Here is an 18,242-nt window from a genome sequence, read left to right on the forward strand (position 1 = left end):
ACTGTTGGGGCAATACAGGCAGCAGCAGGCAGGGAGACAGCAGCTGGGAACTCAGCAGCTGCCCTGGGGCTCTCAGCAGCAGCCACGGTGTCGGCAACAGGTCCCAGTGATGCACAAACAGCTCTTGCTGCCCAAAAGGTCCTTTTCCACCCTAGGACGAGCCCCGGGAGCATGGTTTTCCCCACGTGGTTGGGGTCCTGGCTGGTAGCGCAGAGGGTGGCGGAGACTGGGCTCCATCAGCACCAGGAGGAGGATGGGGACAGCCTGGGGGTGCCAGGGTGGGGACACCCGGCCACAACCCAAGCAAGGGTGTCCCCAGGCACTAGTTCCCCGTGGGCAGGGACTGGGGTTGAGCCCAGAGAGAGGAGCCAAGGTAGAGGGATCTAAAACAATTCCCAGTTTTTCTGACCCCCTGAGGTGTGCTCCTGCCTGGTCCAACCAGGCCCCCAAAAACCTACCAGACAAAGCGGGGTTGCACAGTTACTCACCCCTTTGAGGTTGCTCATGGCTTGGAAGTAGATGAGATACGCCTTCTTGGGCTCCAGCGGCGGGTTCCAGTAGCCGCTGTAGGTCTGGTTGTCCCCCACAGTGAAGGGTTTGGCTTCGGTGAGGCTGCTGGCCGGCAGCTCGGCCCCGAAATAATGCACGGAGCCACGGGACACGGCGTCGTCGAAGGTCAGCGGCACCGGGAAACACTCCTGTCCCCCCAGCTCCCGCTTCAGCTTCTTGGGCCGGTCTTCTTCTACAACGACCTGGTAGGTGCTGGCAAGGACCAGGGGCAGGTTTAGCTTGTTAAAAGGATGCTCCTGCGCCTCCCTTCGTGCTTGACCCCACCATCCATGCTGTGACACCCCGTTTTGGGGTCTCTCCCGCGGGCAGCCCCAACCTACCTGATGGGAGCCCCTCGGCCCTGCGCCGGGCGCAGCAGCACCGTGATGGTGCTCTCCGACTCGCCGAGCGGCGACGGCATGTCCCCGTAGTCGAAGGTGGGAGCTGCAAGGGGAGCAGGAGAGAGCGGGCAGGGTGAGCACCCGTCCCCAGGGATGTGCTTGGGGCTGCCCCCTGCTCGGGGGGAGACCGAGGCACAAGCGTTCATCACTGAATGGCGAAACGTGAATTATTCCAAATGCAGAAAACCCTTCAAAAGGTCTTGAAGTAGTGTTATAGGTGGGAGAAGACTCATGGGTGTGTGCCAAGCGGGGGTTAACGACGCCGGTCTGGCAGAGGGGAGGTGACGGGGGCAGGATCCAAACGCACCCAGGGGACAGCATTGCTTGGAATCACCAGCACAGCATCAGCATCCCAGCCCGGGGCAGCAGCTCCCCCAGAGCAAGGTGGGGGACACCCCCTCACATCTGCCATGGTCCCGTGGTCCCCAAGCCACCACCAGCAGCTGCAGGGTCCGGCTCATGCTGCCTTGCACCTTCGGTGCCCCCATTAGGGCTCGTCTCAGCCCATTCGCTGCAGCTAATAGAGACACCGCAGACACGAGCAAACAGCCCCAAGTACTGCAAGGCTTATTAATGAAGCCAAATTAACCCCTTGCTTGTACTGTGATAACTCAGACAGCACCGGTGCACCGGGCTGTCCAGACTCCCTGACCGGCGACCCCCAGGCAGCCCAGCTGATGGTTCGGGGTCTGCCCGGGGTCACGGCACAGCTGCCACCGCCAAGAGCCTCCTTCCATAGCAGCACCCAGCCACCAAAGTCCAGCGGAGCACGCGGGAGACGCCAGCGCTGCCGTCACATCCCTGGGCGGAAGAAAAGCCCCAGCACCAGGGTGGAGCCCCGGGAACCCACCCGAGATGTTGGTGGTGATCTCGGTGAGCGCCGTCTGGCCAAAGCCCTTGCCCGTGCGGGCCCGGACCGAGAAGAGGTAGGTGGTGCCGGGGTGGAGGTTGGAGAAGACGTGGTAGGTCTCGTTGCGCAGTTTGGAGACGGTGCGCCGCGGGCCGGGCACGTTGACGGCCGGGTCAGAGGACTCGATGCTCTGGTAGCTGATCTGCAGCGACAGGGCAGACATCGCGGCTTCAAAATGTATCGAAGGGGAGACTCAGGCAGACCGGGCTGGACGGGGCTCTGAGCACCCTGAGCTGGTGAAGATGTCCCTGTCATGGCAGGGGGGCAATGGGGGGCTGGGAAGGTCCTTCGGCACAAACTGTTCTGTGATTCTATGATCACCAGCAGAGAGGGGAGAGACCCCAGATCCAGGAGGAAACGGAATTAAAGGATGAATTCAGGGATGGCCACAGGGACTGCCTGGAAAGCAGATACTTCTCAGGGGAAATCAAAAGCAGAGGTTCATCAGAAAAGCCCTTGCTGGGTAACAGCGGTGACCCCGAACGCAGGACTCCCGGCTGGGACGGACGCTGGGCAGGAGGTTGAGCACAGGCTGGGTCCCGGCCCCACGCCAAGGGCGCAGGGGCAGCTGCAGCGCTGCAGCCGCCCTGAACCCCATGAGCCGAAGCAGCAGTTGTCCCAGCTCACCCTGCTGGAACCCTCCCATGCCCCACGGGTCCCCGCGGGTCCCCCAGCTGTCCGGATCTACCTCGTACTGCGTGATGAGGCCGTTGGGCTCCACCGGCTCCTCCCACTTCAGAAAGATCATGTCCTCCAGCGGGGTGAAGGTGAGGGACTCGGAGGCGATGCCGCCGGGCACTGGGGAGGGAAAGAGGACGAGCTCGGATGCGGCAGGAAACCAGACCGGGAGGAGAAACCCTGCGGGAAACGCCTTTCGATGGCTGCAGCAGCTCTGCCCTGCGACTGAGCCACCACGTCCCCTCTGACACGTCACCCGGCTCCGGCACGGGCCACCAACAGGGCTGGCAGCCCCCCAGGGTGACGATGCTCCTGCTAGTGACACTTTGCCATGGGGGAAGGTCCCCCCACCACAGCACAGTCCCCACAGGACCCATCCCTGGCATCGCACGCTGTGGCACAGCAGCAGGTCCCCGAGCGCCATCGCCGGCTCACCTGAGTCCACCCGTGTGAGGAATTAAAACAATTCCCTTTCCCATAGAACCCAAATCCCCCCAGACGCACCCTCAGGAGATACTGGCGGTGCCCCCCCAGTAAGCAATAATGTCCTCATCTGCAGATGGGCTCAACGCACCCCAGCATTCCCCTCTAATTAACACCAACAACAATAACTGCAAACAATAAAGCGATCGACAGCACCAGGATCAATACTCCCGTCTTCACCATGGATTTTTCGACCCGAGGGGTCAGCAAGGAGGACGGGAGCGGCGGTGGCTCCGCAGAGACCAAGATTCACCCGCAGCATCCTCCACCACGGGCTCGAACGCCCACAAGCACCCCCCATTGCAGAGGGACACCCGCTCTTCCCCTCCGTTTCTCCTTTTCACAGCTTTTCATATGTAACCACGGGGCCGAGCGAGAGGGCTCGGCTTCCCTGTGCTTCCTGCACTTGATTTATAAGTTAATTTAATCAGAGGTGCCATGTCCTACACATGTACACAAGGCACTTATTAAATTTGTGAGGAATTACGGAAACCTTTAGGGCAGGAACGTGCATACCCATATAGATATTTTTATATATAGCCTATATATGTATATGTACAGAAAACACATGCTTGTGCATGCACTGGGATGAGACCGGCAGAGGTGCGCAATGGCTCCCCAGGTCTGTGTATACCTCTCTGCCATCCATATATGCATGTACGTACTTACTTATGCATTTATATATATTTTTTCTGGCTTGCACTGCGCGTACCCTGCCTGCACCCGGCTCCGGCAGCACCAACACCCCGCAGCACCAACACCCGGCAGCGACATTTCCACCGGCACCCGCGATTCAGCCCCATCGTTCTGTGCAGACACAGAACAAAACCTCCAGCTGCTCATCGCCCAGTTGCAGGAGCTCAGGTCCTGATCACCCGCCCAGGCAGGAAGATGCTGGGCCAAGCTCACGTGTAGTATGTGCCGTATATCCATAGGCAGACATCCCTCCATCGATCCCGCCCAAGGCTGAACGTGTACACAGCCCCAAGTTCTATCCAAGGGGGACGCCACAAGCCCCGGACAATCAACGCAGAGGAGAAAGCAGCTGGAGTGATTACAGTAGAGCAGAAAAACATCTGGAGCTCCTGTATTAATATTCCATAAGCAAACAGCTGGAGCCGTCACAGCACAGCAAGAACAGCTGAAGCAATTGGAGCTGGAAAATAAACCATCAGGAGCGTGAAGCTGGGTGCTGCGGGCCAGGCAGATGCGGGGCTGGAGATACGCAACGTGCTGATGGGATGCATGAAGAAATGCGCCAAATTTAGGCTTTTGAGATGAAAATGGGACCTGGAGACCGGATCGGGTTCACGGCGCTGCTGCAGCCTCCCAACTCTGCTCCCGCTCCATGGGCTTCGCTTCCCAGCTGGGAATGGGAACGATCAGCAACGCACACAGAAAAACTGGATGTTTCGGTGGGTCCCGAACCAAGGCGAGCCCCACGTGGGTGATTTCATGGCAGGTTTCTTGCTGGGGTTCATCCGGGGAGTCTGGAGCCGGCCAGTTCCTTTGCAATTACCAGTTTTTCCACCTTAATTGCTGATTCTTGATGCTAAAAAGTGCTTTGGAGATTCGTTACATTCTTGCTTAACAGTGTCAGTGACTCTGTGAGAGCCAGGGATGCTCCAGCCACGCCAGGGCCAGACACCCCTTAATCAACACCCGCTCACCCACAGAGCTCGTTCGCACAACCCAAACCCACACGAGGGCACAATAACAGGGGAAGAGCATCGGGGAAGCCAAAAATAATGGTGCTGGGCTCTGGCTAACGGCACAGTCCCAGAAATGTAGCAATGCGAAATCAACCAGCGATCGAGCGGATGGAAGATGTTACCTAAGTGCAAAGCACTGATTGTTTTAATTGTTATCATTATTGCTGCCAGGCTTCAGTTCCACACAAAGGGATGAACGAGGATGACCCGTGCTGGCAGAAACTGGGCAGCAGCCAGCAGTTGTGCCCTTCGCTGGGCTGGGCACGGCTAAAACGCTCCGCTCAAGGGACCAGGTGACATCCCCACCCAGTCCCCTTGTCCCCCAGGCGACACTGTTGTCCCGTTTTCTCATCTCCCCTTGCACAGCCCTGGGGCTGCAACAGCCTTTTCACCTCCCCATTGCAATGGCCGCAGGAGATATGCCCATCATGCCCCCGGCCACCGATGTATACCGTGCCATGGGAAACACCCCAGCAGCTGCCCATTGTATTTTTGGGGACAATGCACCTCCCCGAGCAGACTCACCGTCCTCATCCGTCTGGAATATCACCTCCTTGCCCTCCTTGCGACCCTCGGGGTTGGAGAGGATGAGCTTGACGTGGATGTTCTTGTAGGGCAGGAGGTTTTTGATGGTGTAGCGGTTGGCGTTCCGCTCCATCTTCACGCACTCCCGGAAGGTTTGGTTGTGGCCGGTGCCCACGAAATAGCGGTAGCAGAGCGAGACGGTGTAGGTGTGACAGCGGGTCAGGTTGTAGCCCAGTGGCTCCCACTGCAAGGTCAGCTGCCTGGACTGGATTTCGGAGAACGCCAGGCCTTTGGGGGCCCGCATGGGCTCTGGCGGGGAGGAGAGATGGGGAGAGATGAGTCATGAAGCAAAACATCTCACGGGTTTACGTGTTTTACCAGGGAAAGCCCTTTTACAGCATAGGAACGTGACGGGTGGGTGCAGACAGCAACCCCGACCCCACACCAGGACCAGCCCTGGCACAGGACACTGCCGCCCTGCAGACAGGCTGGGGACGTCAGCAGGTCCAAAACCACCAACAGCACAGGGACAGCAGCCCCCGCTGGCTCATGTCCCCTGTGGAGGTGACGCCGGGTACCAGCCCTGGCTGGAGCAGTGACACAGTGGCACTGGAGCATCCACGCCGCGAGCGGCCCCAAATAACCAGACAAACGTGCCTGTGCAATGGGAGCTCTCGCATTTACATCCAACCCGCGTCAGGCTCTCGAAGGGACAGAGATGAGCACTGTCGCTGGGAAGGAGTTTAATTGGCTCTAATTGGCGTGAACAGGAGAAATCAGGTTTAATGAGGAGCAAAGCTCCTTTGCCAACAGCACCCACGGGTGGTGGGAAGTTCCCCGAGAGGAAGGAAGGTCTTTGCCCACCCCGCAGGCGATTCCCCTGGGATTTGCATCGCAGAGGAACTTGGGCAGCTCAGGTTTGCAAGAGGCTTTTGCAACCTCAGTGGATGCTCCTGCAGGTCCCAATGTCCTCATGGGACCATGCAAAACCTCAGCTGGTTTTGGGGGGTGAGCCCAGCAACGGGCACACAGCCCCACGCTGCTGGGACCCCGGCATTAAACCCATTGCCACGACGGGTTCTACCAAAACCCACCAAACCTCAGCCCCAACGCCCACCAGCATCCTTCCCGTTGGGTGGCCATGGGGACGCTGCGTGGGACCCACCTGCACACTTGGTGCGGCTGATGAGGGGTGGGCCGGGTTTGCCGGTGCCGCCCTCGCCGGGCCGGGTGAGCAGGACGCTGATCTCGTACTCCGTGTCGGGGTCCAGGTGCCACAGCTTGTAGGTCTGCATGTTGACGGCGTGGACCTCCGACCAGGGCCCCGAGGTCATGCGGTACTCGATCTCCTTGCGCACGATGGGGCCGTCACCGATGATGGAGTTGGTGTTGAGCTGGATGATGAGGTAGGTGGAACCGGCCCGGAGCAGCTGGGGGGGCGCGATGGGTGTGGGGGGCTCTGGAAAAGAGAAGGGGCCGGTGGAGCATCCCCCTCCAGAAGCAGCTCCGGTGTCCCCAGCCCTGGCACAGGCCAGCAGTGGCACAACCAGGGATACCACAATTCTTTTTGATTTTCCACTAGCTACAGTCGAGATATTCACAACGTCTCTCCCCAGACGAACCCAGATCTTCTCACTGCAGAGCATGGGACAAAGTTGGATCCTCTGCCCAGAGAACATGGGGATGGACACCAGAACACGGGAGGGCATCCTCCACTCTTCAAACTTCAGCCCATGTACGTGCCCTCCATCGCTGTTAGTGAGGCTTTAACAGCTCCAATGGGGTTTCACAGAATCATGGACTTCAAAGCTCATCTAGTCCAACCCCCCTGCATCTTCAGCCTGGTCAGGTTGCTCATGTTTCATCTGATCAAACCTTAATTATCTTTACAAGATACACTGCCCAGCGTGGTGCAGCATAGTTTCACCGCAATGAATTAATTCCCACCTACTGCAATCAAAAATAAATGATCTAAGGCCACTGGGAAAGGCAGAACCATCCATGTATAACAACTCACAGTGAGAAATTGTGATCCCACCGCCACCAGCATCCCACCCTCCTCCTCCTCTGCAAACAGCAGGAACAGCCCATCCATGACCCAGGTCCCCCACCTTTGACAATGAGCTCAGCGAAGTTGGAGACGCCGGAGCCGCGGCTGGCCTGGGTGACGCAGCGGTACAGGTCCTGCTCCTCCTTGGACACCTCGTCCAGCTGGAAGGTGGCCAGGAAGCGCCGGTGGCTGATGTGCTTCACGGAGGCGGCGGGGACGACCTCACCGCTCTGCCTCTGCCCCGGGAGAAACAACACGTCAGGGACCGGTTTGGGTTGGAGGGACCTTCAGAGCCCCCCAGTGCCCCCGTACCAGCAGCAGGGACACCTTCACCAGCTCAGGCTGCTCAGAGCCCCGTCCTGGCTGACCAGCCCAGCTCTCTCAGCCTGTCCCAGCAGAGCTGTTCCAGCCTCGGGTCCAGCCTGGGGCTCCTCGGGCCCCTCTCCAGCAGGTCCATGTGTGTCCTGCCTGGGGACCCCGAGCTGGACCAGCACTGAGGGGGTCTCACCAGAGCAGCAGGATCATCCCCCTTGACCTGCTGGCCATGCTCCTTTTTGGCACAATGTGACATCCAGAGCCACCAAGCACGTCCCCAGATGATGTCTGCTTAAATGGCTGGGGAGGGATTGCCGTTCTCCCAAAGGGACGGCACAGGGACACTGCAGAAGCGAAGCACGGGCGTGACAGTGGAGATGCTGGTGTCACCACCGCCGCTCACCTGCATGAGGAACCGCTCGGCCTCGGTGGCCTTGCCGGCCGCCACGCACTGGAAGGTGGCATTCTGCCCCGCGTTGACCTCCACGTCGCCCAGGCGGGAGAAATGAGGCGCTTTTGCTGCAAGAGACACAAGCCAGAGGTGATGAAGCAGCCAAGCTCCATGGGGACCCACCGCAGCCCAAAACCCGGCCGGGACGCTGGGGCTGGAGCTGAGCTCAGGACGGGCTCAGTCCTCAGCCTGGGCTCAGGAGTTTGTTCCCATCCCCACAAAATCAGGCTCCATCCCAGGGAAGGTTCCAGCATCCCGCTGCACTGTCAGCAGATGCAGGCTCTGGGGTTGATAGAGGCGAGTAGGTCTCCTACCCCAGCTTGGAGGAAATAAGGGGTGAACCCCAAGATCCAGGGTGTGGAGACCGCCCAGGATTTCAGGTCCCACCTGCCCAGGTGGCCCCTCTCAGGCCACGAGTTCAGGATGCGCTTCTTGGGGTTTTATAAAAGAGATGGAAAGAGGAGCCCCAGGGACACTGAGGAGCTGGAGCTCCACCCGCCCAGGTGACAACAGGACACACAGGTGGCACCAGGCAGCACCTCGGCATTACTCCACCAGCTCCCCAGGACCATCCCGACAGGCACCAGCTCCAAATCCTGCTGCCCAGCCCAGCTCAGCAGCACCCACCCCTCATCCCCCCCCCACCCGTGGGTCCCCTCCCGTGACACTCACAGCACGGGTAATTCAAGAGCAAAATGTCATCCAAGCCAAAATAACCCCTGCGCTCGCTGGAGACCACCGCCTCGAAGAGGACCTGCGGCACCAAACAGAGGGGTCACGCGTTGCCGGGGAATCCGCACCACGCCAGGCAGGGGGGTCCGTGCCATGCAAGGGGGGTCCGTGCCATGCTAGGGGGGGGGTCCGTGCCATGCAAGGGGGGGGGTCCGTGCCATGCAAGGGGGGGGGGTCCGTGCCATGCAAGGGGGGGGGTCCGTGCCATGCAGCTGGGGGTTCTGCTGGGGCTCACCTGGTACTCGCTGGGCCAGAACAAGCTGACCGCCAGCTCCGCCTGGTGCCACTGGCGGCCGTGGGAGCCGGAGGAGTTCCAGACGGCGCTGCCCAGCGGCCCCCCCGTCACGCGGACGTAGGCGCTGAGGGTGCCGGGGCTGCGCCCGTCCCGGCTGTACATGAAGTAGCTGAACTGCAGGCAGTGGGTGTCGTTCTCGCTCAGCGCCTGGAAGAGCAGATGAGCCCTCTGGCCCGGGGCGTGCTGCGAGGAGTTCACCATCAGGTAGGAGCCTGCGGCGGGAGGGAGAAGGGGGGAGAGCGTGGAGTAACCCCCCCGTTCCACGTCTCCTGAGATTGGCTGGCAGGGATGCAGAAGGCAGAGGACGCGGGACCGCAAAATGCGCACGAGCCAGCAAGGATGCTCAGGTCCCACTGGGTACCAATCCCTGGGGACGTGCGGGACAGGGCAAGGAGCACAGGATGAAGTCGGTGTCAGATTCCTTTTTGGGCAGCGACAGGACACCGAAACGGGACCCGGCTGCTGGACCAGCCCCACACCTCCAGGACAGCGGGGTCAGTGCAGCTTCAATGCCACCGGAGCCCCTCTGCCTGCTTTCCCCTAACGCTCACAGCTCCGGCTGCACCAGCACCACCTCCCCGGCCGGGCCCCAGCCGTTTTAATTCCCATTCCCAACGCCTCGTATCATTTACCACGCAGTTGTCGCCGAGTTTAAACTGTGCTCAGCAGGTGCTCGCAGAGGGGGAAAAAAAGCGCTCGTCAGCTTAACGAGCGGCGGCAGCGCGGCTCTCAGGGCTGCCAGCCCCATCTCCCAGCGCCCCACAGCACCAGCACCGAAACCAGGAGTCCCAGCGCAACCCCAAAGCCGTATCTATGGGGCAGGAAGGACAAAAACCCCAAAGGCAGCACCTTCCCACCCCACGCGCTCCATCCCAGGGGGTCGGAGGCAGGAGGGGATGCAGGAGCCCCAGCAGCTCCATGGGGCACAGCCACGGGGCCCCATCCGCCCTCCCAAACCCTCCCCACCACCAAAGGTGAGGGGATTATTAATATCCTTCCATTTTAGTAACGGCAGAAGCTGTAAGTAACAAAGCCAGGCCATTTATTCAAGTCTACCATTGTTTACCTGACAGTAGGAGCTTAATTATTAATAGCTTTCACCGCCGGCTAATTTAAACGAATTCATGCACTTTCCTCCCACCGGCTCGCAAACAAGTAAGCGCCGAGGAAAACCTAAGGCAGGGAAATGCGGGGGCACCCCCCGTGTCCCCAGTGCTGGGGAGCTGCCCCGTGCCCCCACCTTCCCAGACAGCGCAGGAGCAGAGCTGCAGCAGGAGCCCCGCAAACTGCCCAATCCCAGCCTTTAAAGCTTAGCTTAACTCCTGCCAGCAAAGCCAGAGACGGGGATGGAGAGGACGGGGTGTCCCAGCCCTGCTGTGTCCCCAGGCTGGGGGGACAGGCACCAGAGGGCTGATGTGACATCGCAGCCCGGCAGCACAGCCGGGTTATTTTGAGCCCTGTCCGTGTGCAGCATCACGCAGCACAAGAATCTGCCCCCAAAATCCTGAGGAAAATAATTTCCAAACCTCCCAGGAAACAGGAGGCGCAGAAACAGCCCCGGGGGGGACAACCCCCGGCTGAGACCTCAGCCCAAAGGAGGGGACGCTGGCGCACACCGGCACCGTGCCCTGCTCGTTAATCCTCCCTCTGCGCCTCCATCGGTTTGAATCAAGATGCTGGTCCAGGAGAGCTGTCCCCACCCTTTGTCACCATGAATAAGCAGTCAGCCCCCCATGTCCCCCCAGCCCGGCTGCAGCAACATGATTCAATTTGGTTTTCAGGTGGGCTTTTACAAGCGCTCTGTGGAGAAAAAGACTCAAAAAGCGCTAAATAATATTTCAATCAAACAAATGAAAAGAGAAACAAGTTTCCAGCAACGTTCCCTACAGGAAAACCATCAATTTGTTACACAGAAGTCAATGATGAGGTTTAAAGCTGTAAAAATCAGCCCGGAAGGGCTGTGCACTGAGAGCCTTGTACCCCTCCAGCAAAGACGGATTTTCCCACTTGTGGGATCATCAGCTGTTCCTCGGGATTCAAATCAGATCTTCGAGGATACCGCAGCACCTCCGATAACCCTGGCAGGGAACCAGAGAGCAACGAGCCCCCAGGGAATTCTCCCCGCTCGCCCGAGGGCCGCAGCGGCGCCCGTGGTGCTGCCCCAGCATCCTGCCCGGGCTGCTGCCCCCGCGCGAAAGCCAGCGGAGCCCGAGGAGAGGGGAGCAGCCGCTCCCCCGCCGCCAGCGCCACCGCCTTGCCAAGCTTTTCCTCCTACAAAACCACCGAGAGATAAAAATAAATTAAAAAACAAGCTATTAAAAGGCAGGAACAGGCGGCACGACAAGCAGAGGGCGGCACCGCCAGCCAAGAGGTGCCGGGGGACCAGATCCGAGCGCTGCGGCGTCTGCCTCCGGAAAACCGCGTTGGAAGATGAAGCCCGACGGTGCCTCCTCGTGCGCTGGTTTTTCTTCTCAATGTGCCAGAGCTGGCACCGGGACCGGGTACCAGGATCGGGTACCGGGTACCAGGACCGGGTACCTCCTCCCTGCTCCTGCACCAAGCTCCAGGACGAGCATCTCTCGAAGAAGCCCCAACATCAACATCTGATCCTTCGCTGCCGCAGGGTCCTTGGACCAGTCTAATCCCTCAGGAGCCAAAAATCCAGCTGAGCTTTTCAAGGTTTTTATGGATACGTAGCAGGAGCCGGTTGGGAAGTGGTGCTGGAGCTATCGCCTGAAAGAGACTCCTCGGAGGGGACGAGGGACCTCGGAGCTCATTGGGGTGGGGACAGCGGCTCAGTCACCCGACACGGCCACGCGGGGACATCGCGATGTGGCCGCACACGACAGCAGCTCCGTGTGTGGAGAGGAAAAGATGAGCGGGGAACAGAAACTCCGACTGATGGAGCGTTTTCTACTGTCACCGAGTTTGGAAGGAAAACCTACGGAAAAAAAGCCATTTGGAAATAAAACCCACCCACAAAGACGACGGTTCGGTGTTTCTGAGCAGAGCTGCGTGGAGCGGCAGAAAGCGGGTGCTGCGGAGGGCACGAGGCTCCAAGGGGAACTTTTGCCACAGTTTCTCCCAACTCAATTTGCCTCCTTTGAATTTCCACGTGTGAACTCAACCTGCGCCTCTCCCGGGGAGACCCTGCAGAGCACCCTTGTCCTTCAGGGGTCACCCCGCACCTCCGCGGGGGCGAGGACAGGGACCTCTGCTCCGTGCTCCGTCCACATCCCTGCAAAGCTTCACCTAAACACCCTGCTTCATTTTGATACTCATTAACTCAACTCATGCTTCACACGTGGAGCTCAGTGACCGATCTGAGTGCCCTGTGCCACCCCGCCTGCAGGACGCCCCACCCCGGGCCCCGCTCCCCCAAGCGCCTCGGGACCCGTCCGAGCTCCGCCAGCCCGGGGCGCCCGGCAGCGCCGGTGCTGAGCGAGGCACAGGCTGCGCCGCCTGCCCTCGGCTATGAAATCAGACACCGCGGGGCCCACGGGCCGGGGGGACGAGCCGCTCACCGAGGCGACGCTGGGGAGAGCGGGAAACAGCACCCGACACCCAGAGCTGCTGTGGTGCAGGGCGGCGCTGCCTCCTCCGCCCCCCGCAACCGCTCCTTCGGACAACAATAACAAAGAGCTGAGATGAGAAACATGGCGATTGCAGCGTAGGAGAGACCCAGCCGTTGTGTTCAGGTGAAAGAGGGAGACAAGTCAAGACGAGAAAAGAGGGGAAAAAACCCAAAGCAGAAAGAGGGATGCGAAGGAGGAGGCGGGTGGCCGGCAGCCAGCATCCGCTCCAATAAATCCTACGCTCCTTGAAACTGGCTGATCTCCAACAAAAACTCATTTTAATCTGAGACCACGAGACTCCTTTGGAAAGCGCTCCCTGGAGAGGCCCCAGCGCCACGAAATAACCTGCATCCGCCGCACTGCTGCGGGACCGAGGGGCCACGGGGCTGCAGGAGCCTCCCACCGGCTCCACACGCGTATGGGGGCGAAACCAGACACAACCGGGACCCCTGCGCCCGCTGGGGCCCCCAGGCTGTGAGCAGCGTCCGCCTGCACCCCCGCAGCCCCTTCGGCAGTGAAGAGACGGGGGGTTATTAGGGGACCCCCGGCTACGGGGACGAGCAGCCCTTTGGGTGTCACCATCGGGGACAGGTGGTCTCCCTGGGGACCGGACCCCTCCGTGCTCGCACATCCGACCTGGACCGGCTGCATCCACCTCCCCGGCAGCTCTGGAGTTTATTTCTTTAACTTTTCACATTGATTTAAGCCCCCTGCTCTTGCTAAGCCGGAGTTATTTCCTGGAACAGAGAGCACAGCCCCATTCCAGCAGACCCCGACAGTCCCCCCGGCTCTAAACTCGGGCAGTTTGCTCCAGATTTTCAATTACAGCTGAAAAATGAGCAGAAAACTCAACTAATTACAGGTTTAAGACCCTCCACCATGAGCCATCTCAATCCCCAGCTCTGCTTTCCCCCCTCACTGCCCCAGGAACCCCCAGGACATACACAAACCAGGACAGTTCAGTTTAAAGCAATTATCTGGAAAGTCATCGCGGGGGAGCAGGATCTGTCAGTGCTGTTCTGCCCCCCCGGCGCCCAGGACGGGCCAGCGGGGATGGGAAAGGGAGGAAAAGGCGATGGGGAGAGGAGATAACAGAGGGAGGTTTAGCAGGGAAAAGCCAAATTAAACCCCGGCATGAACAAGGCACCAGATAAACAGCTGGAGGCAGATTGATGGAGCAGTAACGAGTTTTCTATAAAGCAGTTAATGTTTTAATAAAAAAAGAGTCATTTTTACTATCGATCTCTGCACCAGTTCTCATCTCCTTATGCCCATCATCAGGCTGGGACCTGATCTGAGCAGCTGGAGCGCCGGGACCAGGGAGGAGCCAGCGGTCCCAAAAATGAGGAGACTCGGCCCCGGTGCAGATGGACACAGGGACACCTCGGGGGTCCCGGCGGGACACAGTCCAGACCTGGAGCAGGCAGAGCCCCCGACCCGCACCCGGGCACAGCGCCCGCGCCGCCCGCACAGCCATCCGCACCGCCGCCCGCGCCACCTGCACCGCCACCCACGCAGCCGCCCGCACCGCCAGCCGCCCGTGCCACCTGCACCGCCGCCCGCACTGTCCGCACAGTCGCCCGCACCGCTGCCTGCACAGCCGCCCGCACAGCCGCCCGCACCGCCGCCCGTGCCACCCGCACCGCCGCCCGCCCGGCTCCGCTCCCTCAGCCCGGCGATCCGAGCGAGGAGATGGACCAGAAAATAATGGAAAATGGCTTAAAAGCAATGAGATTTAAAACCAAAACAAAAAAACCTATTTGCATTTTCTTCCTCACAGCTCCCCAGACTTCAGGGATGCCTCCAGCTCACAGCCACAAGCTTTTCCCTACGCTTGCAAGAGCCAGAAATACATTTTCCCCCCGTTTTCCACATCTCCCAGAAGAAGGAGTTTCTGACGAGCCCCCGAGCAGCGCGGCAGCAGGAGCCAATGTGCCCGAGCGGAACGGCGGCTGCAGACCCCGGGGAGGACCCGAGGTGCCCGGGCAGCGGGACCGGGCGCGTCCCGGCTGGCGGCAGCTGCAGCTGCCACGGTCGGCACCAGATGGGGAAGTTGGCAGCGCCGGAGACGCTGCCGAGGCCCGCGGGAAGCGTGGAAAGCTGCCCGGGCTGCTGCCATCGCGGGCGAGGGGACGTCCCCCCGCAGCCCCAGCCCCCCGGGGACAAGGGCAGCAAACGTGGCCGTGGTGGAGGGGACGCGCAGAGGGAGCGCGCCTGGAAATCTTGGCTTTCCACCCCAAAACCACATCTGGAGCGTCTGCGGCTCCCCCAGCCCTCTGCCCCAGGGGGCTGGGATGGCACAGGTTACATACACCCCTCCAAGAGCCTCAGCAGTACCCGGTGCCACCCAGTGTCCCTGTGCTGTGCTGTTAAAACCCTCGGCGGCAGCAGCGTCCCGTGTCCCCCGTCCCCACCACGCTGAGGACGGACACAGCTCGTCACACCTCACCAGCACCTGCCCACGGACCCAGGACAAGACGAGCCTAAAACGCTGTGTGAATTACAGATGGAGAAGCCACGTGGACTGGCTCTGGGGTACAGGTTTGGGACATGGGACAGGTGTGACCCCCTGGGGACCAGGACTCACCGTGAGGCAGGTCGGCCGTCAGGTGCGGCACCATGTAGCTGCGGATGAGCTCCCAGCCGAAGTCATCGTCCTCGCCCTGGCTGTATTCGCACTGGCTCGGGTCGCCGTCCTCCTCAAAGGTGCAGCCGGCTGCGGACAGAGAGACCCGTCAGACCCCGAAAGCCCTGCTGGGATGATGGGCTGCCCCCAAACACCAGGGAACCCCAAGCATCCCCCTACACGTACCACAAGCAAGGGTACAGGCCTGTCTGCCGCCAACCCCCACCTCTCCCGTTCGGTCCCCCCCAGTGAAAGGCACGGGCAGGTCTCAGCGCCCGGGGGGCTCAGCCGCGGGAGCAGGATGCAGCTCCCAGCTTTGCTTCCCGGGGGCCGATCACCAAGCCGGGGGTTTCTCCCAAGAAACAGGCACTTCGCTGTGGTCACACACGGATTCGCACGACCCTGAGGGCTCCTGCAAAAATCCTCCCTTGACCAAAGCCCCTCGCGGGTCGGGCCGTTCCCGGACAGGAGCGGCAGCTCTCAGCCCCAACCACCGCAGCGCTCGCAGCCCTGCGGACGCGCCACCGACCCCGCCAGCCGGGGCTGGCACTTCCAGCGCTTCTGCTCCTCGTTTGGGTTTGGGGATCGGGTTTTGTCCCTTGGAAAGAGCGAAGGCGAGAGCCCCGCACGCCTCCCTGCTCTGCAAGGTGCTGGGCTGAGCATGGAGAACCGGAATCAGTGCCAAGAGGCCAGTTGTCCCCATGTGTACTGAGGTGACATGGAGACGGCACATGAGATGGTGGCCAGCCCTGCATGCCGCATCCAGCCCCGCATGCCGCATCCGGCCCCGCATGCCGCATCCGGCCCCGCATGCCGCATCCGGCCCCGCATGCCGCATCCGGCCCCGCATGCCGCATCCGGCCCCGCATGCCGCAAGCTCTGGGGCTCCCTTTGCCCATGTGGCCCCATCGAGCTGGTTCATTAACACTGACCTCTTGGTTCATTAACACTGACCCATTGTTCCGCTAAACCCCCAGATTACACCGGGACTAGGCAGCAGCGCTAATTAACAGGAGCCCCTGGGCTGGCAGGGCAGGCACAATAGGAAAGCCCTGAGCAAGCAGAACGAACAAAGGCAAATTCCCCCTAATGGGCCGGCGAAAGCAGAGCGGGGCCAGGGGATTACTTCTTCTGGGTTTGTTTTTTTAGTTGTTGGTTTTTTCCTGTTTTATCCCCAAATTACATCAGTAATTCCCCCATTGCCGGGGGATTTGCCGCTCAATGGCCTCGCCGCTGCCAGGCGGGTTGTGCTTCCCCGTGTCAGGGGATGCTCGGATGCGTCGCTTGTACAAACAAGTCCAAACACTGGGAAAAAAGCCCATAAAATGCACAGAAAATTATGACTCCCAACTTTCTCATACGTAAGAACACACCTGGGGCTTCTCCCCAACTTCATGCTCATTTTTTAAAGCATCAGGGTGCATTCCAGCTCCATCAACAAGTTGTTTTTTTCCTCCCAGACCCACAAGAAACTTCTTAAGATCTAAAAGCAAATTATTTCCTATTCACATGCTCAGAGGTACCAAGAACCCAGTTTCCCTAAAATCCTTCCCAGAAGGGAGCATCGCCGGCCCCGTGCCCCCGTGGCACCGAGCGGCGCCGCCGGCTCCCCCGGCTCCGCCACAGACACCCCATTGGAAAGAATCAAACTTGGCCGCGGTTCCTCATGGAAGAAACAGCACAAACCTGTCAAAATTCCCCAGGAAGGAAAGAAAAGAAATTCAGAATAAAACAAAGTGTCAGAAACCAAGTGCCAAGGGATTTAGTGAAAAAAAAAGAGTTTCTTTCCAAGATCTGCTGGAATGGGACATTCTGGTAGGAAAAAAATGTTCCTAGTGTTGGGTTGGTTTTGGTTTGAGAAAGCGGAGCGGGGGCGGCAGAGCCCGCGTCCCAAGGAAAAGCGGCTCCTTCGCCCCCAGTAAGTTATTCCCAGCTACTAACGACACAGAGACGTAACCTGCCCCCCCGGGCGGCATCCCCAGCACCCGCATCCCCCAACGGCCCGCGCCCCAGTTCCCCATCACCCCGAGGCCGCGTCCTCGGCCGCCCCCGAGATGATGCCCAAGCTCCAGAAGCTTAAAATGCAATTACAGGGAGTAGGTATTTTGCTGGCGGAGGCACAGCTGGCCGGGACGATCCATCTCGTCCTCAGACAGCTTTATGGGTATGGATCTTCCCAGCGCGAGCGTCCCCTCCCATCCGCAGAGCCAAACGAAGGCGGCTCCCCCGACCACTCCACCCCGCCAACAAATTTGTCTGGGACTTGTATGCAGAAGGAAAAAACACAAAGGGTTTTGCAGAGCCTTGCCGGGTACCCAGGGCTGGAGAGGAGGAACGAAGAGTCCGAGAAGAAGAGGAAGGAAAACAAAGACCAAACAACCAAGTACCATGGACGGTGTCTAATTAAATCTCCGTGGCCACCGAGGACCGTGGCCGCTGCCGGCCAGCCCGCCCCGCGCCCTTTCATCCACCGACTCCACGCTCTTTTTGCTTCAGAGTTAATTACACACTCAAACCTTTTCTGTTTAACCTCCTGCACCAAGGGACATGCTCCTCGGGCTTCTCTTTCCTTTTATCAAGCAGCCTTGAAAAGGCTCTGGCGGTAAAGAGCAGCCCAGCACCACCCGCGACGGGATCGCACGCTCTGTACACCATGGGTAACAACCCCACCCAGACCCTTTGGGGCATCATCGGATGGGGACGCTACATGAATATCACACCCAAAAGTGGAAAGGCTTTATAAGAAAAACCAGGGTTATATCCAAATTTGAGCAAATGTGGGCTAACCAGGACTATGAAATTCAGGGCAGGTACCCAGGACTTGTGGTCCAGGATGAAGCAAAGCCAATCGATGGGAAAAAAAACCCATTTTGTTCCCATTTTGGCTTAGCCAGGACCAAATTAGCACAAAGGTCACCCTGGGGTGCAGCGTCTCAGGGC

At 59.8% G+C, this 18,242-nt stretch overlaps 1 protein-coding gene across 2 annotated transcripts in view; it reads right to left on the reverse strand.

Moving 5' to 3' along the window:
• Window positions 1-18,242, reverse strand: part of PTPRU (protein tyrosine phosphatase receptor type U) — a 48,775-nt gene that overhangs the window by 20,691 nt on the left and 9,842 nt on the right. For both annotated transcript variants that reach the window (XM_082071722.1, XM_082071721.1), the window contains exons 2-12: window positions 15,264-15,392; window positions 9,042-9,313; window positions 8,747-8,828; window positions 8,027-8,142; window positions 7,370-7,544; window positions 6,424-6,717; window positions 5,259-5,567; window positions 2,549-2,658; window positions 1,801-2,002; window positions 891-993; window positions 489-762 (exon numbers count right to left, since the gene is read on the reverse strand). In XM_082071722.1, the coding sequence (XP_081927848.1) occupies window positions 489-762; window positions 891-993; window positions 1,801-2,002; window positions 2,549-2,658; window positions 5,259-5,567; window positions 6,424-6,717; window positions 7,370-7,544; window positions 8,027-8,142; window positions 8,747-8,828; window positions 9,042-9,313; window positions 15,264-15,392 (2,066 nt within the window). The remainder of the gene's footprint in view (window positions 1-488; window positions 763-890; window positions 994-1,800; window positions 2,003-2,548; window positions 2,659-5,258; window positions 5,568-6,423; window positions 6,718-7,369; window positions 7,545-8,026; window positions 8,143-8,746; window positions 8,829-9,041; window positions 9,314-15,263; window positions 15,393-18,242) is intronic.

Source organism: Streptopelia decaocto (genome assembly GCF_964273445.1).
Source record: "Streptopelia decaocto genome assembly, chromosome: 23".
NCBI lineage: Eukaryota > Metazoa > Chordata > Aves > Columbiformes > Columbidae > Streptopelia > Streptopelia decaocto.